Genomic DNA, 19,646 nt, shown 5'->3' with positions numbered 1-19,646 from the left:
CCAGGTGGCATACCCACTAAACAAGAGGTGCCCAGGATGGTATGCTTTTGTAGGACATGATGCAAACAACACTTTTGTCACGCCACCCTGTCCTTGCCTCAGTCTCAGTCTTCTAGTCCCCAGTTATTTTTGGTTCTAGTTTCCAAACATTCTTAGCTGGGGAATAGGGTAGGGTAAATACAAGAGCAGAATCAATTTACAGTGGTACCTCAGGTTACATACGCTTCAGGTTACAGACTCCGCTAACCCAGAAATAACGCTTCAGGTTAAGAACTTTGCTTCAGGATAAGAACAGAAATTGTGCTCTGGCGGCGCAGCGGCAGCGGGAGGTCCCATTAGCTAAAGTGGTGCTTCAGGTTAAGAACTGTTTCAGGTTAAGAACAGACCTCCGGAACGAATTAAGTACTTAACCACTGTAATTTAATTGCTATACCTGGGCAATTACCTAATTCATCACCACAACCCCACAGTGAAATTAAATAATAGATCCACCTGTTGACTGTTCAGGGAATTGCCATAAAATGCATTTCAATATTCTTCAGTAGTGTCCAGTTAATCCCAGTACATTTTAAAGAAAGCCACACACGAGCCTGCTGATTAATATATTAATGATACTGAAGAAACGGTCTTCTAGAGATGATGTTATTATTATTATTATTATTATTATTATTATTATTATTATTATTATTATTATTATTATTTATTGCTGCTGCTGCTGCTTTTTGCTGTCTTCAGAACAGGTTCCTACTGCAAATACTCACCATGATAATAGCCAATTTTAAAAGTCATAAAACAATAATGGAATCACAAGGTTAATTTTTTTAAATTGCATGTAGCAAATTAATTCAGAATTATGGTTTCACAGAGCTTCCTTCTCAGTCCTTGATAAATGCTCAGAGCCTGCCCAAACAGCCTGGTCCTTACTTGCCAGTGAAAAGAGCAAACACACTGGGAGCCAGTGTGGTGTAGTGGTTAAGAGCGGTAGACTCATAATCTGGGGAACCGGGTTCGAGTCTCCACTCCTCCACATGCAGCTGCTGGGTGACCTTGGGCTAGTCACACTTCTCTGAAGTCTCTCAGCCCCACTCACCTCACAGTGTTTGTTGTGGGGGAGGAAGGGAAAGGAGAATGTTAGCCGCTTTGAGACTCCTTCGGGTAGTGAAAAGCAGGATATCAAATCCAAACTCTTCTTCTTCTTCTTCTTCTTGAATGGGGACTGCCGCAACAAAAGCATATAACCACATAGTTTGAGGGTGCTCCTGGCTCCAGCATTGTCATTTGAAGCCTAGGTGGCCTGGATTGCTAAAGCACCTAGTTCCAACTACATCAGTTGTGGCCCTTCCTGGAAAGAGAGGACTTGGAAACAGTGACCTATGTTTTGGTAACCTCCACACTGGACTATTGCAATAGGTGTGGGAGGCTTAAACAAAAATGACAGCATTGGGGCGAGGAGTTAATTGAAGGAGCATTCTATTGTGTCAGCTCACATTTGTAATCTGACGTGGCACAGCCCAGTCACAGATTTAATACCTGAGTAAGAAGTGGGCCTTAGAGAGGCATCTGAAGAATTCCTGTGTAACGTCCCCCATCCCTGTGCTGACCTCTGCTTCCAAAGAACATACTTCCTTGTTGAGTCAGATGAAACCGAAGGGGAAATTGCTTCTGGTTCTGAGCAGCTGCTGGATTGCTTTGAGAATGTACCGGTAAGAAGAGCCAGCCGGAGCAGGATGATGGCCCATCTAGTCCAGTAGCCTGTTCTCACAGCGGCCAACCTGTGAGGGGAACCCAAAAAGCAGGAGCACAAGAGCACTTTCCCCTCCTGCAAATCCCAGCAACTTGTATTCAGAAGGATACTGCCTCCAACCATGAAGGCAGAGCATAGTCATCAGGACTAGTAGTTATGCATAGTCTTATTCTCCATTAATCTACCCAGTCCTCTTTTAAAGGCATCCAACTGGTGGCCATCACTGTCTCTTGTGGGAGTGAGTTCCTTATTTCAACTAGGAAGTGCTTTCTGACAATGGATCTCACTCTCAGCAGATGGACCTCTCTCTCCACCCACGGAGAGGAAGGTCTACAACAGGGGTAGGCAACCTAAGGCCCGTGGGCCAGATGCGGCCTAATCGCCTTCTCAAACCGGCCCGCAGACAGTGTTTTTGCATGGGTAGAATGTGTCCTTTTATTTAAAATGCATCTCTGGGTTATTTGTGGGGCATAGGAATTCATTCTTCTTCTTTTTTTTCATTTTTCAAAACATAGTCTGGCCCCCCACAAGGTCTGAGGGACAGTGGACCGGCCCCCTGCTGAAAAAGTTTGTTGACCCCTGGTCTACAACATCCTATGACCCTCCAGGAGGCCCTTCCAAGGATCATAGGATTGCACCTAGTCTTAAAGACCAAAAGATTTATTATGGCATAAACTCTGTAGACTAAAGCCCACTTCCATACCCTCCGACATTTCTCCAATGAAGATAGGGACGTCCTATTCCATAACAATAATTTTACTATTTATACCCCACAGATCTTACTAGGTTGCCCCAGCCACTCTGGGCAGCTTCCAACAGATATAAAAACATAATAAAACATTTTTTTAAAAAATCCCTACAAAGGATTGACTTCAGATGGCTCGGGGGTCGGATAACTCCATACCTTCCAACATTTCTCCAATGAAAATAGGGACGTTCTAAGGAAAAGAGGGACATTCTGGGATCGAATCAGAAACTGGGACAGCTTCTCTAAATCAGGGACGTCCCTGGAAAATAGGGACACTTGGAGGTTCTGTACTTCATCAGATGCCTTAAAAACTCTACATCAATATCATAATTATATTCTTATTATTATTACACCCCAGTTGAAAAAGTGATGAACTACATCTCTAAGCACACCTCAGAAAATGCACCCATGGCAGGCCCAGCCCCAAAGTCCCAGGGCAGCAGGAGATGTTCACTTGTAAAGCTAGCACTTTCCTCCTTATTGGTGCGGCTACTATTGTCTCTTTTTCACTCCTAGTCCTTCCTTGCTAGATGAATTAATAATGATAAGAGGGAATGAATGAATGAATGAATGAACTGCAATTTGTCTGGTACCTTTGGGATGCATATAAATAAAATGTTGCTGCCAAGTTTAAGGCCAGCCTCGTAACTCGCACAGCCACATCATGCGAGGATCAAACACGTAGCCAGATTGCTAGAACAGAGAGCCTGCTTTGCAAAGGCAGAAGATCAGTTCTGCACGTCCCAGGATCCTGGGTTTGTGCTGCTATCGCTCTTCGCGCGCTATACCCCTGACTCCAGAAAGATGCCAGCAAACCTCGAACACAAAAACTTCAATTCAGGAGGACGCCAGGCTGAGCAGGGAACACTCAATGGTTTTATTAAGAGTTGGGAGGAGAGGCATGTGAAATGTGAGGCGCTCTCTGTTCACGTGCCTTGTCATTCCTCACTTAATAGAGGGGAGGGGCTGGGGCGTGATGCCTTAGGATGTGATGACAGGAGAATGTGGACTTTGGAACCCGACTGTGGCAAGACCTGTGGGCGTCCAAAGCCCTTTATTAACAGCAACAAGATTCAAGCTGGTCACACTAACATCCTCCTCCTCCTACCAGGGATGGGCAAATATGTCCATTTTGGTTCCTCTCGGTTTCATTTCCCCCCGCCCCAGCCGTAAATTCAGTCCCCCACATCAGTTTGTGATTTTTTTATTTTTAAACATCTTCATCGAATTTCACAAGCATGTTAGTGCAACATGCAGAGTTTTGCCTAACACACACATTATTCCCCGCCCCCCAGGAGGATGCATTTTGTATTATCACTCATTTACATGCACACCTTTGCTCTGGTATGTGCATTTTACATGTGTCACTTGGCTGGAGAATTGCATTGCAGAATTCGGAGGTGGTCAAATTTTGAAGCAAGCTTGCATTTTGACAAAGTGCAGATTCAGAAAGCTTGCCTTTAAATGCGAATGGAATCTGATTTCTCCCCCCATCCCTAACCCCTAATCCAATTGGGAAGTCCAACTGATTTCAGTAGGATTTATTTTCAAGCAAGCATGCTTAAGGACTTCAGCCTAATTTTCACAAGTGTATGAAGCAAGACTGTGGTTTTCAAAGTTATTTACTTTCAGGAAATCATTTTATAGGAAACTACCTTATTGGTCCATCTAGCTCAGTATTGTCTTCTGTGCTGGTGGGCAGTAGCTTTCTGGGGTTTCAAACAGGAATGTTGCCCAGTTCTAACAAAGCCAATGTATTCTGCCAATCTATTGTATCTTTCTACCTTGATTTGATGGCTGAGGAACCCCGTGCATTTCAGAAGAGACTGGGGAGTATATTAGGGCGCACACACCCTTGTCTCTTGGGTCTCATGGTTACCCAACATTAGAACAGAAAGTGCACTAAGACATACCCAGCATCACTCTGTGACTGTGCATTGGGAAAATCAGCAGCTTTTCTGTGACATTTCATTGAGAAATGTCAGTTTTCACCATAGCACAGTTTAAAGATGAATCAGCTAGGTCACAGCTTTCCAAACTTTTCATGTTGGTGACACACTTTTTTGGACATGCATCATTTTGTGACATAGTAACTCAGTTTTAGGGGACGCGGGTGGCACTGTAGGTTAAACCACAGAGCCTAGGGCTTGCTGATCAGAAGGTCGGCGGTTCGAATCCCTGCGACGGGGTGAGCTCCCGTTGCTTGGTCCCAGCTCCTGCCCACCTAGCAATTCGAAAGCACATCAAAGTGCAAGTAGATAAATGGGTACCGCTCCGGCGGGAAGGTAAACGGCGTTTCCGTGCGCTGCTCTGCTTTGCCAGAAGCGGCTTAGTCATGCTGGCCACATGACCCGGAAGCTGTACGCCGGCTCCCTTGGCCAGTAATGCAAGATGAGTGCCGCAACCCCAGAGTCGGACAGGACTGGACCTAATGGTCAGGGATCCCTTTACCTTTACCTTAACTCAGTTTTACTAGCAAACCGTAGGCTAAATTAACCCTTTCCAGCCCAGGGAGAAGCGCAGGGAGTGTTAGCGCAACACACCGACACAATGCAGCCGACACACTAACTTTTGAAAGCTCTGAGCTAGGCGAATACTGTTCCCATTTTGCAGATACAGAAACCGAGAGCTTTGGCCAAGACCATTCATAGAACCTATAGGTCATATAAGATTTGGATCCATGTCCGAACCTATATCCTGGCCTATCCTAGAAGTGCTGGGCAGGTAACTACATAAATATAGTTTAAAAATATTTAAATAATGTTCAGGGGTTAGCAACTAGATTTGCCAGAGGGCAGACTGAAGGCAGGGCCCAGGGGCAAGCAGCCGTGTCACTTCCACTTCTCCTATTTACACAATGTTGAAATCCACAGACATCCTAAGAAACGTGTGGTGCAAGCTATGTGTTGGTCTAGTGGTTTTCCTTTTCTAATGAAATTACTGGTAACTGAAGAAAGTGAAAGGACGGCGAATACACTGAGCGAGGAAAAGGAATCTGTATCAAGGCAATGTGGATTTTGCCAGTGTTCCAAGTAACTGCAACACTGACCTGTGTACTTACGCAAATGAAATGAATTTGCATTACTTGTTTTGTTTTGCAGTTTATTTCTGCTAATCCTGGGGTGGGGGACAACAATGAACTACAGAGGACACTGAAACCTGTCCTCCCCCAGTTTCTAGTATTGAAACAGGCAGAGAGGACACACACTTTCAAGTCAATTCAGCCTTAGAAGATAGACTTCTTTTCAAATGATAACTGAGAGGTTCACGGCACTAAATTCTTAAACTGCATAATGCACACTGTCCTGTTTTTACCATAGTTTCAAGGGGGTATTGACTAAAAGTTCAGATCAAGGGAATAGTGTGAAGTGTTGTTTTGCCTGATAATACTCCCCCTTCTGTCAATTTTATAAACTGCTCTTTGAACACCATAGGCTTCCCCATTATGAGTTCTTACACAGGAAGGTGGCCTACTGCTGCTCACATCCCGATATTCTTTACTTCTAATCCTCGCATGTAAAGAAGCAGATGCTTTGAGCGACTTCACATACCCACAGTTACTGTCTTGCAGCCCCTAAATGAAGAACTGAGGAAATAGCTTCCCAAAGTGCACAGACTGAGGCTGAGGAAGGTGATGGAAGTGTGCGTGTGTTCACAAGAGGTGCCTTTGGAGAACATGTCAATGCAACAGATGTGCTTGTTTGCTTTTCCTTGTTTGGTAAAGATCCACATTTCTAGGTTGAGCTCCGACCTAGCCACACTTAGGTGGAATCTAAGCACACATAAAACACATGTTGAAAATGCTTTAAAAAAATTTTTTTTTTTTGAAAAATACATTGAATTTGCTGTAGCTCACCATCGCCATCTAGTGTCACATTTGTAAAATGCACTTTACAACACACTTGAAACATTTTATTTTCAGCTGTATTTAGTCCCACTGAAATCAACGGAGCTATGATGATTATTTAAGTCGCATTGTTTTACATCAATGCCATTTAAATAATCCCGTTCAGTCCCGCTGATTGCAATGGGACTTCTGTAAATGTGACTTAACAGCCCTGTCTATGTGAATAAGACAGACTGACTTAACTGGGGCTTACTCCCAGGTAAGTGGGGCTGGTATAGGGTTGCCATATTTCAAACAAATGCGGACAGAAAAGTTGCTTTCTTTGGCAAAGTTGTTGACCTTTTTTGTTGTTGGTTTTTTTTTTTTTTGCCAAAGTTGTTGAGCTTTCCCCCCTCCCCAAGTTGTTTCCCCCTTTCAAATCACAAAAAATGCCGGTTTTAAGCTATTTTTATAGAAAACCGGCACTGCCGTCAAGGGCTGCCACACATCCGGATTCTCCGGGACACAAACACCAACCACCCCCGATCTCTGCACGGACACTGCTGCCGAATCCGGTATTCCTCTATGCCCGGGAAGCTCCGGACGCATGGCAACCCCAAGTAAGTCCGGATCTAGCCCTGCCTGACGATCGCTTCTTCATTCGTTGTTCCTCCCTGAGCTATGACGACGCCTGGTCTCCTCTCTCTGGAACTTTCATCATGCGCCCGCGTGCGAAATATCTTCCTTTGGCCGACTGACGCCGAATAGAAAAAAGAATACCAGACCCTTTGGCGGGGCGGAGCGAGACCGTGACGTCATCGCTGGAACTTCCCCGCGTTCCACTTCCTCCGCCCTTCGCCTCCTCGTCCTCGTTCTCCTCCCCGCCCTTTCCCGCCTTCCTCCCGGCATGCAACGGGCGAGCCTCAAGATGGCTGCCTCTGTGCCGGGAAGTATGGCGAGGCTCCCATTGCGCGTGGGATGGCAGGTATTTCCTCGGGGGAGACGTGTCGGTGGGGATGGACGGAGTGGGGGGGGGGGGTAGCGTGTTTATGAGAGCCTGCCTCCGTATCTCCTCGTGCATGCATGTGCCTTGCCTAGCCTAGCCGTAAGAGTAGTTACGGCTTGCCAACATATAAGAAGCAAGAGATCTCTCCTCCCTAAACCCCCACAATGTAAAACGGAGATGAAAATAAATAAACTGCAAAAAAGTTAAAGAAAGAACGTCAGAGACTGCATCAAAAGGCACCCCCCCCCTATTTTTTGGTAACAAAACATAAGAGAAAGGAGGGTTGTGAACTGTCATGAGATCTATGGGTATGGGGCACTAAGAGAAATTTTAATAACAGCAACAACAATTATTATTATTATTATTATTATTAACCCTAGCCAGTGTGGGCGGCTTACAACATATCTAAACAAAATCAACAAAATCACCTTAGAGACCAACTAAGTTTGTTATTGGTATGAGCTTTCGTGTGCATGGGTATCTGAAGAAGTTTCATGCACACGAAAGCTCATACCAATAACAAACTTAGTTGGTCTCTAAGGTGCTACTGGAAGGAATTTGTTAATTTTGTTTTGACTACGGCAGACCAATACGGCTACCTACCTGTAACTAGCAAATCTAAAGACATTAGTTGTCTCTGATTTACTTTGCGATGATGATGATGATGATGATGATAATGGAATTTATTTGTGTTCAACTCGGAATACATTTGGGTGCTTCTGTAATTTTTGTGTTTGTGTATATGTGCTTGTGGCTGGCTGGGGCAAACTTTTGAGGGAAGGAGTGTCACATATTCAGGGTGCCACAGATTTCATTACAGTGGTATCTCGGGTTACAGACGCTTCAGGTTACAGTCGCTTCAGATTACAGACTCCGCTAACCCAGAATACTGTAGTACCTCGCGTTAAGAACTTTGCTTCAGGATGAGAACAGAAATTGTGCCGCGGCGGCAGTGGGAGGCCCCATTAGTTAAAGTGGTACCTCAGGTTAAGAACGGACCTCCAGAACGAATTAAGTTCTTAACCCGAGGTACCACTGTATTGCAACCTTTCCAGGAGTACAGATGCGAAGGGAAGCTTCACCGGTTGAATTTGTGGGTTTTTAAATGAGAAGGGTACATTTGTCTAGCTGGAACAGAATGTATAGTGTTATTGGTGGCCTGGGTTGATGGGAGTCCAAAATATCTGGAAAGTGCCAGGTTGGTAAAGGCTGGGCTAGGGTTTTATGTGGTCTGTATGCTAGGATGTGCTTGACTGTGGGAAGGATGTTTTGCTTTTGTCCTTTTACTTAGGTGTGCATTTCCTGTATGTGTGTGCTGTATGTTGTGGGTAAGGCAAACTTGTTTATGTTTGAATGTGTGCATGTCTCTGAGGGGTTTTTTAGGGTGGGGGTGGGGGGAGTTTTTAATTTGCATCCCTCACAGACACCATTTCAGGAAACAAGGGGGAACTTGTGTGCATGCTTCTGATTTTGCTTTCAGTCTCTGCAGACAGCTTCCTTTTTTCTTTTCTTTCTTAAAATTTTATTTATTGATTCTTATTCAGTGATATACAGACTACTACTTTTTTGTGGGCAGTGGTGTAGGTTTGTATTTTCCTTTTTAAATTGTTTTGGAAAGTGAAGTATTTTTGCAAGAGAGAGAAGATCTTGTGAAGGCAGACAGACATATGTTGTTGACATCCTTCTGCCTCAAGAGGCAATGGAAGAGGATGCCATCAGGGGTAAAGTCAAACCATTGGAGAGTTACAGCACCTGCTGTGGCTGTAGAGAACAATGTGAGAGAGACATGTTTTATTGCAGCTGGGGCAGATGAAGGCATCCGGTTTTGCTGCACTCCTCCCAGTGGTAATTTCCTCTCTGGCTATTGCTATGGACGCACGACCTGACTGCCTGTCTGCAGGCACCATGGTCATCTGGAAGGGATTCCCACACAGTGGGGTTAATGTTCCCAGTCTTCATGCCACATTTGCAGACATCTTTATAACAGAGTTGGTCTGCCAACAGGCCTGGGGCCAGCTCTCTGTAAAGCACATCCTTGGGGATCCATCTTCCATTCTATGTACATGATCAAGCCAGCAAAAACATTGCTGAGACAGAAGTATAAACATTCTGGGAATATGGAATGTGCAGTCCCAGAAGGTGGACTACCTGTTTTTTTTGTTTTTGTAAGAAGAGAAATACAATTGGAATGTACCTTGGAGATTATCTAGTTCAACCTTCTGCTCAATGCTGGACATATACAGCACCTTAGAACATAGAAAATTGCATTATACCAAGTCAGACCATTGATTTTTCTAGCCCAGTATTATCTATACTTATTGGCGGTGGCTACAGGGTTTCAGACATGGGATGTTCCCAACCTTTCCTGGAAATGCCAGAGATTGAACCAGGAACCTTGTGTTTGTAGAGCAGATGTTCTACCACTGAGCTATGGCCTGTTCCTGTCCAGCCTTGGCTTAAATGCTTCCAGTGAAAAGAATCCCTGAGACAGTATGTTTCACTGTTCAACAACTCTTTAGCATTAGGAGTCTTCTAATATCTAGCTTAAACTTGCTTCCTTTCAACATCTACCCATTATTCTAATCTTCTGCCCACTTCCTTCCTGATAATCCTTTGGCTATTTGAGGACCACTATGTTGTCTTCCCTTTAATCTTCTCCAGGCTAAACATGCCCTGCTCTTTCAATCTTTCCCCATACAGCATCTCTTCCAGACCCCTCACCGTCCTGGTCACGCATCTCTTGGACATGCTGCTTGCTCCTTCTGTGCATTCATGTACCAGCTGATATGTGCCGAATGCTTATCTAATAGAGCGTACCGGCCAGCGGGCAGCCTACATATCTGGGATGAAATCAACTTGATTTGGGAAGCAGATAAATGGTGGGTTATCTGCAGTGCGGTTCAATGTTGTTGATTTGATTTGCTTGCTCTTCTTCCGTTCAACAGGGTGTGGAATGTTTACTGAATGCTGCCCGCTTGGCTCCATCCTCTCTTGTGGTCCCAGTGAGAACAAAGAGGCGGCATTTCATCCCCCCTGCTGTCAATGCAAAGTACACAACTCCAGAAGAGCAGATGAAGCATGCCAGGGCTGCAGGGTTTGTGGTACCTCATGAGCGGTTGATACGCCCCATGAATATTTCCTGCACAGGTAGGTGGTTGTGATTATTTGTTATGGGGAAGGTGGTAAAATAGCACTCAACCTGTGTACTGGACTTTTTGAAATCTTGAGCCCAAAAGCGAAACAGATGTCTCGCTCATTCTTTTCACATGTTCCTTCAATGCTGCCTGACTCTTTATCAGTGTAGAGGAGCCATTCACAAAAGTGGGGATGTGGCTTTTAAAAATGAGCAAGGTGCTTTAATTGTAGCTTTAGGGTCCAGGGTGTGACTTTTTCTTGAGTGGGAGTTGGTAGGCTGCCTAGAGACATACTTTTGTCTAGCAGCATTATGTGTTTGTTTAATTTATTTAACTTTTTTAAACAATCATTGTCTTTTCTTTTTTTTAAAGCACCCCATAGCATCGGGGGTGGGCATGCGTGGGCAACATTTGATGGTTGCTATGTCAAGCTTTGTGCATGCGTGGTTGAACAACAATATTTCAGTAGATAAATTAGCAATAATGTGTACCTTAATCACCTATCCCAAGAGATAATCTTACATTTTGTCAGGGGGTTAGCTGGTGGTGTTTTTTTTTTTTTTTTTAATAACCTGTTGCTATATTTGATTGTTTTCTGTTTGGTTACACAGCTGGGATCTTTGATCCGTATATTCCTCCAGAAGGAGATGCCCGCGTGTCGTCTTTGTCAAAGGAAGGGCTGAAGCAAAGGACAGAGCAGGTCAAGCAGACTGCAGTTTCACAGCTAGCGTACGTCCATTCTCATTCTCTCTCTCTCTCTCACTCTGGCAGCCAGTCAGTCTAAGACCTCTAGCCACCATTCTATGACTCTGTATTCCTTTTTCTTGCAGTACCTGTGGTTTATGTCACAGATCTCCATAAAGCAACCATTAATTTTTATCTTCTATGTATGTCTTAAGTGGACTCCACCCCTAAAGGCTCAAAGCAACAATAATTTATGTACACCCCCCCAAAAAAGCACTTTGTATAGCCCTCATGAGATAGTAGTACTTGAGAATGCAGAGGTAGTGATCTCATATTATGAATGTTAAGGCTTTTTAGAAAATGCTGATGTGAAGGCTAGGTTCAAACACTTCCCTTTAGTGTCCAGGCTGCCTGTAGGGAAGGGTTTTTATTTTTACAAGGGGCAGCAGTAACATAGGAAGCTACCTTATCATTGAGTCAGAACTTTGGTTCATCTAACTAAGTATTGCCCACACTGATTGGCAGTGACTCTCCAAAGTGTCAGATCGACATTTCCAGCCCTGTATAGAAATGCCAGGAACTGAACCTGATACCTTCTGCATGCAAAGCAGATGTTCTGCCAATGAGCTGCGGCCCTTCCTACAGCGGTGCAGTCTTAGGAAGTATGATGTGCTGCATATTTTTCCCAACGTGCTGATTGGCTCTTAGTAATGCATAGACACCTAAATAACCTTCAGAATGTATGATTAAGGTGTGTGAGAGCATACAAACATCCACTAAAGAACCTAAGTATTAGTGGAGTAGATGGAAAGTCTCATCTGCTCCAGTGGTGGCCACTTGGGCACCCTGAGTGAGTTAACAAACAGGGTATGGTAGAGAGGGTTGTCCTTTGTAGTTTTTTCTTTGTTCCTGGAAATCTGAGATATATTGCCTATGGAGGCTCAATTCCTAGTTGCAGTAGTTAGGTTTTCCCCCAAGCTTCTCCTCCTTGAATTGATCTAATCCTTTAAAGAGTATTTTAAGATAGTGGCAACCACTACCGTCTTGTGACAAGAAATTCCATGATACACCTGTGTACTACAATCTATGCAAAGTAACCTTTTTTTATTTAATAAACTAATATACCACCTCTTCAGAAATTTATCACGAGGTGGTGAACAGTGAATAAAGAGTTGAACAAACATGTATGAAACCAAATGGAATTATTGTTATTATTATTAAAATTTAAAATTTATATACTGCCCTTCATCGGTAGATCTCAGGGTGGTTCACAACATTAAAACACAAAATACATGATTAAACCAAGAACAAAAAACCACAAACTAACAACCCCCCTCCCACCCACAAATACATTTAAAAGGGGTATAAGATGTTAATCAGGCCCAAGGCCTGGTTGAAGAGGAACGTTTTTGCCCGGCGCCTAAAGCTGTATAATGTTGGCGCCAGTCGAACCTCCCTAGAGAGAGCATGCCACAAATGGGGAGCCACTGCAAAAAAGGCTCCGTTATCGTGTCGTCACCCTCCAGACCTCTCAAGGGGGAGGCATCTGAAGAAGGACCTCAGATGATGATCTCGGGATCAGGGTAGGCTCATTTTCCATTCGTTTATACAGAACTGGCTGTGAATCTATATCAGCTTCATGTGCAAGAGCCCCTCTGCATCTCTTCTCTGCATTTTGCCACGATTTGTAATGTGCCAATTTATAACATTTGCAAAGGCGGTTCTCCCTTAAGGTAGTAGCATGCCTTTGATTTGGATTGCTCCAGTCAGACTCCTTCCAGTAGGCAGGGCTGTGGTGGACAAAACCCTGCTTCCCAGCAGCATCAGTCCACGATTCTAGAACATTGCTGAAAATGCATAATTTAAGGGGGGAAATATAGAGTATCATGGCAGGTCATGAGGGGGGCTTCTCTGAGCACCTCTCTACCTTCCACAGTTGCTTCAGTTGTGTTAGATGTGGAAGCTATCTTGGGATTTAATTTCACTGCTGTGGTGTATACGTAGTTTCTATAGATGCGAAAAGGCACAGTGCTAACCTTTCTGAGGACTGTTTTCCTTGAACTATGGCTGCTTTCTCCCCATCAGACTTCTCTTGTCGTTTCCTTGGCAGGATCCGAAAGATCAAAAATCATGATCCTGACTTCAGCACAAAAACCTTTCCAGAAAAAGCCCAGAACATCTTTATTGAAGCTCACAATAACTTGACCAAGTAAGGTGCTTTAGGATATATCTGTGGGTTCTTGGTTCTGCCCCCTGCTACTCATGACTTGCAACAGTTTCACAATATCTAACTGCCTTTTTTTTGGATCCAGAGGACGGTTGATACAAAATAGGTTAAATATTGCTTATTGAATAAGTGTAGGCTTGTATAGGAGTTTTCTCCAAGCTATTAATTTAGCAAAATTGAGAGTCCAATGAACCTCAGAAACTTGCCACACACCCAATTTTTTAATACTAAAATTACCAGACACTGATGTGTCTGCAATTCATGGGGATTTTCTTATCTGCCCACCCTTGCTGTAACCTGCTAAATCCCAATGGAGAAGCCCCACATTGAACACAGTCTGGTTAAAGGAAAATAGTTGCCCCATCTTAACTAGTTGTGACGAAATAATAGGATATTGAGTGTGCATTGTTAATGATGCTTAAAGACGGGGCAAATCAGGAAGTTTAGTTTCTTGAGAGTCCCACTGTTTTGGGAGGTTCTCAAGAGTTTAGAATTCACCTCTGGTTATGCACAAATGTGCTTCAGGATTATTTTTTGTTGCTGACAGTAGAACACCAAACATTTTTAGGAAGAACAGTATCTCAATTAAGTTGGTCTGCATAAGCATTTTGGTAATCCTTTTTTTTTTAATCCATTACAGCTTTAACAAACAGAAGCTTCACTCCTTAGTGACTGAACGCTGTTACCCGGTAAATATCTGAGAAGATCAACAAAGGGTTAAAATTCCCTTAAAATGTTAGGAACAAATGTTGATATGTTAGTGCCTTTTTATGATTTTATTGCATTTGTTTAAAATGCTTTTGAAGCATCCGTGCTCATAGATCTTGTATGTTATCCTGTTGTCAAACAACAAAATAACACACACTGTAAATAAAACGATAGCACTGCAGAGGGAACTCTAGTCCATGGTCCTAATGTAGCCTGGGAGGCTGTTTCCTCCAAGCCACGTCCACCTGCCTTACAACTGACTTCATATAGGCACATGTGAAGACATGGCTGGAAAGGAGCAATCGGGAGCCTCACAATGTGCTCCCTCTTCATCCTTGGCAAGCAGGGTTTGCATTTGGCACCTGTTAAACTTGGTGTCCAATAAGCCCCACTGGGATTGGACCCACTTGAGAGCTCCCCATAGGAGCCGATCCCTTCCACTGGGCTGTACACCAGAGTTTCTTTCAGGAGACCCGGAATGTAGCTGATCCCTGCTGAAAGTGGGGTTGACTAGGATCACATAGTTTGAGAGACTAGAAACCCTACGCTCATCCTTGACACTAAAAAATGCAAAATGTTGAATTGCTAGGAAATGGTCCGAGGAAACAGATACAAGACCATCCGGTGGAGTTTTCTGGAGTCTCTGGAGCCTCCTAGGGTGGTTCAGGTGCGATGTCCCGATATGGTGAGCAAAACCAACCTGTATGGACAAGTGACGGTTCGAATGCACACACGGCAGGTGCGTATATCCAATCTCCCTTGCCCTGGATGCAGTGAAACATGTTCTGTCTGCCACTGCTTACTGATGAAACCTTGCTTTAAAAAACAACAACCACATTCTTCCTGGTAGAGTCTAGCTATCTATGACCGGTTTGGGAGGCTGATGCATGGAGGAGAGCAGATACCAAAGGACGTCCTGGAATATGTTGTGTTTGAGAGGCATCTGCCCAACCCCTACAGTCCATGGAGATTACACGGCAAGATTGTTCCTGCTTGGGCTCCTCCAAAGGACCCGATTCTTAAGGTACCGTGTTACTAGCGGGAAACCCCAGCGTTTTGCTAATCCCCTCATGCTATTTATAAAGGCGTCTCCAGGATATGGATGCAAACGTGATGGGAGCCATGCAGTGTTGCTTGCGTCCTTCGTGTTACCTTATGTGCAAGATACTTTTGGCTTTTATCTCTGGCTGAATGAGCCAGTGGCTTCCCCAAAGCCTCCTGCTGAGCTTCATGGCCATGCAGAGATTTGAAACGGGGCCTTTTAAATGCCTAAATACAAGACCATCAACGGCTCTCGCCCCATTTGAGCACCTTGCAGACGCTGAAATCCACAAGTGTAAAATGAAACCTCCATTTAGTTGTAGAGGTGTGCCCTCCCTTTTCTTAGCTAAGAGCGTGCAGAGGTATTGAGAATATACATTGGAGTGAGACACACAGTGTACAGAGGAAGTTGGTTGTGTGAGACTTGGTTTCACATCCTGTCTCTGGATGCCTTTGGGGATATTTCAACCTTGGTTTCCCCATTTAAATAATCGTGGTTAGGCATGGGATAAGAAGGCAAGCGCAATCATTGTATAAACCAGTGTTTCCCAACCTTGTGCCTCCAGATGTTTTTGGACTACAACTCCCATCATCCCTAGCTAGCAAGACCAGTGGTCAGGGATGATGGGAATTGTAGTCTGAAAACAGCTGGAGGCCCAAGGTTGGGAAACACTGGTTATAAACAACTCTGCAATGCCTACAGAAGCAAGCTCCCCATATTCTCTCTGCCATGCTGCTCTTAAAAGCCCAGATTCCCCATCTCAATGTAGCATCATGCAAAGAAGGAAAACTCAAGAGGTGTGTAGATGACTGGGTGGGCCTACACAAACAGAGGCTTGCACAGTCCTGAGCATCATTTTGGGACATGGCTGAGAAGGGGGCAAAACCTGTCTTTTCATTCCATTTACTATGTGGAAGTTTAGGCCCTAGTCATTGGGTGGTTCTGAGCACATGCTCCTTCTGCGGCTCAGTCCTAAGGGATAAAACAAAGTGCTGCATATAGGGGCACTTTGAAGTTTTGTTTTTCCTTACAATCAGGCGGTATATAAATTTTATGAAATAAACATGGGTGGTGGTGGTGGGGAAGGAAGGGGACCGGCGTCCTGCTCCTGCCACTGGCTGACCTGTGGACATCACTGTCAGAGACCCCGTGGAGAGAAACCAAGTCCCTTCCCCATTTAAATCAGCTTCTGCGATGTGGAATCAATCAGTATAGATAAGCACTCCCCATTTATTTCTCTCACACACACATGCCTGGAGAGGAGGCAGTTTTAAACATTGCTGCTTTTCTCACCCTCATCCTGAATGCAGCTTTGGGATTGGGAGGGAGAAGCATCTCTTATCTCCCTTTCAGCGTCTGAAGGCCACTTCTGGTGTAAAGAAAAGGAGCAGGACCAAACGAGGAAAACCAAGCTTGGCCTTAAGGCAACTTCCTCCATGATGTATAGAAGCGGGTTGGGGGGAAACCTGAACTCCCCCTCCCCACCCCCACCCCCAATCAAATTTGCTGGACATTTAGCTAGTATAGTAATTATTGGAGAGCGGCTTCCTCTGAAAATTGATGGGCTCCTTTGTGTCTTTCCTCCCTTCTCTCTCTCTCTCTCTCTCTCTCTCTCTCTCTCTCTCTCTCTCCCCTCTACAGACTGTTATGATTCCAGGACCAATGCTGGATCCCTCGCAAGAATACGAGGAAATGGATATTCCCCAACAGGCACCAGCCCCACAGACTCAGTGGTACAAATAATACCAAAAGGAAGATCCGCGGGGAGCAGAATTTGATATTGCCAGGCAAGGAGTTCATTGTTGAAACGAGCCCTGTCAGCCTTTAGAGGCCTCTTACATTTCATGTCTCTGTTGCAGTACTTTCCACATGCATAATATGGGCAGACGTTTGTTCTTGAGAACTTGCAACAAGCTGTTCAAAGGTGCACTTGGAGCATTCAGGAAACTGCTGTATATCTCTCCTGTTTTCCGCATCAGGCCGGCTGCTGTATGTCTTCAAAAACTGGCCTGCAATGGCCTGTTTACTTGTTGTTCAATTAAATTAATAGATTTGAAAGCAGTGTTTTAATTCTTAAAAAGAAAAAAACAACAACCCAATTACTGTTCCTCAAGGCTTTCAGGAACCAACAGTTACGTTATAGAAGGCTGTGCTCCCTAATGCCTGATGGGTTGAAGCTGGCTGAAGGCCTTCTGCACATGTTCAGAGGCATGCAGCTATTTCTTGGGTTGGAGAAGATAGAACTGACCTCTGGGCTTTCAGAATAAGACTAGAGTTAGCTGGTTTTAAACTGAGGGCCTCTCTATCCATTTACCAAACAGTGCAGTAGCTGCATGGAATGCAGCTTTGTTCCCAACAAAGAAACCCTGTTGTTTTGGAAACATTGCATTTTCCAAACACAGAGCGCTGCATTCTTATAATGGCTTAAATAGAATTCCCCTGTTCTCGCTATCTCTGAATATTCTACCTACAAGAAACATGCAGGGAGTTCCTCCTGATTGTTGCTTGGTCAGTTTCAGCTGGCATGAACATCGGTCCTTACCAAAGTGGAGGTGTCGGCAAGGCTAACCCCTTCCCTGACACATGCACAGAGAGAGTGGGCACACGGCATCATTCTGGATCCTCTTCTTATATGTGGGCTTGATATCAGACTTGTTTTCTTAAATTGGGGTTTATAAGCATGGCTGGGCACTGTGGTCTAAACCACTGAGCCTCTGGAGCTTGCCAATCAGAAGGTCGGCGGTTCGAATTCCCGTGACGGGGTGAGCTCCCGTTGTTCGGTTCCTGCCCACCTAGCAGTTTGAAAGCACGTCAAAGTGCAAGTAGATAAATAGGTACTGCTCTGGCGGGAAGATAAATGGTGTTTCTGTGTGCTGCTCTGGTTCGCCAGAAGCAGCTTAGTCATGCTGGCCACATGACTCAGAAGCTGTCTGCGGACAAACACCAGCTCCCTTGGCCTATGCAGTGAGATGAGCGCCGCAACCCCAGAGTCATCCACAACTGGACCTAATGGTCAGGGGTCCCTTTACCTTTGCCTTTATACATGTAGTCAGTGCTAAAATAAGTTGTTGGGTTTTTTATGTGCCTTAAAAATTACTGCAGCCACAATTGGCTGGGGTAACGATAAGCACCTGATTCCTTCTGCACAGAGCATTGTGAAAACAAGGTCGGTGTTACAAAAAAAGATCCACCCCGATATAAATCCAAAGAATCAGCCACACACATCCTATCAATATAGAGATAAGTTTTATTTATGTATTTACATTTATTACAGAATTAGATGACCTCGTTTGATATTCAGTGCTGAGACAGACAGGGGCGACCTCACACACTACATTAGCGGTACTTCCTAAAAGTGCAACGAGACACAGCTCACAGGGGGAAAGTGGGACCCATAAATATCGGACCCCTGCTTTATTGTAAAGCAGAAAATGTGTGTGTGTGCTGCTTGCAGTTTCTTTGCATGGGGAGGAGAGGGGAATAAGAGAAGTGACCCTTTCCCCCTGAATTCCTCTCCTGATTCTCAGTAAGTGAAGCCAGGAGTGGGGAACCTTTTTTTTTAGCTGGAGGGTCACAAACCCTTCATGGGCAGCTGGGGGTGGGGTGAATGGGGAGGCTGTTGCATGCATGCAAGTGGTGTGAAAGTAGGTGAGGCTGGATGCAAAAGGAGGTAGAGTGAGGGATGTGACTCTTACCATTGTATAGTAGGCTGCGTTCCAGCCACACACAAGTCAGGTTTCTGCACACTCAAGCGCATCTGTCTATCCTACATCCAAGCAAGCAAGAAGCATGGTCACAATTCAAGGTCACACTGCAGCCAGGCAAAAGCACTTGAGAGGGGCACAGAGGAGCATGGGTAATGGTATGGCCTGGGGGCAGCCTGGAGGACATCTGATCCCTGGGCCTGAGGTTCCCCATTCCTAATTTAAGCGGCGATGGCAAGGAGGAGATCTGAATGGAACATTAATGTTAAATGGGTTTGTCTTTAGATGTGTGCAGGAATCCATCTCTCAACCCCTTGATCCTCACTAGGTTGCTGATGGGTCAAGCCACTCCAGTTGAACCTATTCACTTCCTATACTTTTGTACACTATAAGGGGGCTTTTCTACCAGAAATCCAATCCTGGCAACATGTTTTCTTATGCACAATGGCAGCTAGGATGGAAGCTCCTGCAGGCAATGCTTCCTGGGATGCTGAGTTTGGATAGGCTACCCCCATATGGCTGCCATGTTGTGCTAAGATTCCTCCATTCCTGTTGCGCGCTCCCATGTACTGGGCCAGTAAACCCAGTTTTCTCTGGATCAGAAAGGAGGGACTTAGGCCCAGTGAAGTTTTGTAGAGTGGGGATAAGAGCAGCCATGCTTTGCAGGGCAAAGGAACTGGGAATAGAGAGGGGACCCCCCCCCAAAAAAAAATCGCACTGCAAGCTCTCCAGGTTGACAGTTCCAAAAAAGGATGACCCCAGGGCATCGCAGCAGTGTGCCATGAGAAATAAACAAAAGGCTCCTTTGAGCCCAAGGTGTCTG

At 44.8% G+C, this 19,646-nt stretch overlaps 1 protein-coding gene across 1 annotated transcript; it reads left to right on the top strand.

Moving 5' to 3' along the window:
• Window positions 1–7,218: 7,218 nt before the first annotated feature.
• MRPL45 (mitochondrial ribosomal protein L45) lies at window positions 7,219–17,171 on the top strand. The gene is made up of 8 exons (XM_033170353.1): window positions 7,219–7,303; window positions 10,270–10,471; window positions 11,070–11,187; window positions 13,253–13,351; window positions 14,010–14,058; window positions 14,667–14,816; window positions 14,928–15,101; window positions 16,761–17,171. Exons 1-8 carry the CDS (start codon window positions 7,226–7,228, stop codon window positions 16,860–16,862), a joined length of 972 nt encoding a protein of 323 aa, XP_033026244.1. The 5' UTR covers window positions 7,219–7,225; the 3' UTR covers window positions 16,863–17,171.
• The last annotated feature ends 2,475 nt before the right edge of the window (window positions 17,172–19,646 follow it).

The sequence above is a fragment of the Lacerta agilis genome, chromosome 14, assembly GCF_009819535.1.
Source record: "Lacerta agilis isolate rLacAgi1 chromosome 14, rLacAgi1.pri, whole genome shotgun sequence".
Lineage (NCBI taxonomy): Eukaryota > Metazoa > Chordata > Lepidosauria > Squamata > Lacertidae > Lacerta > Lacerta agilis.
This window is presented reverse-complemented; position numbering and strand designations above follow the sequence as displayed.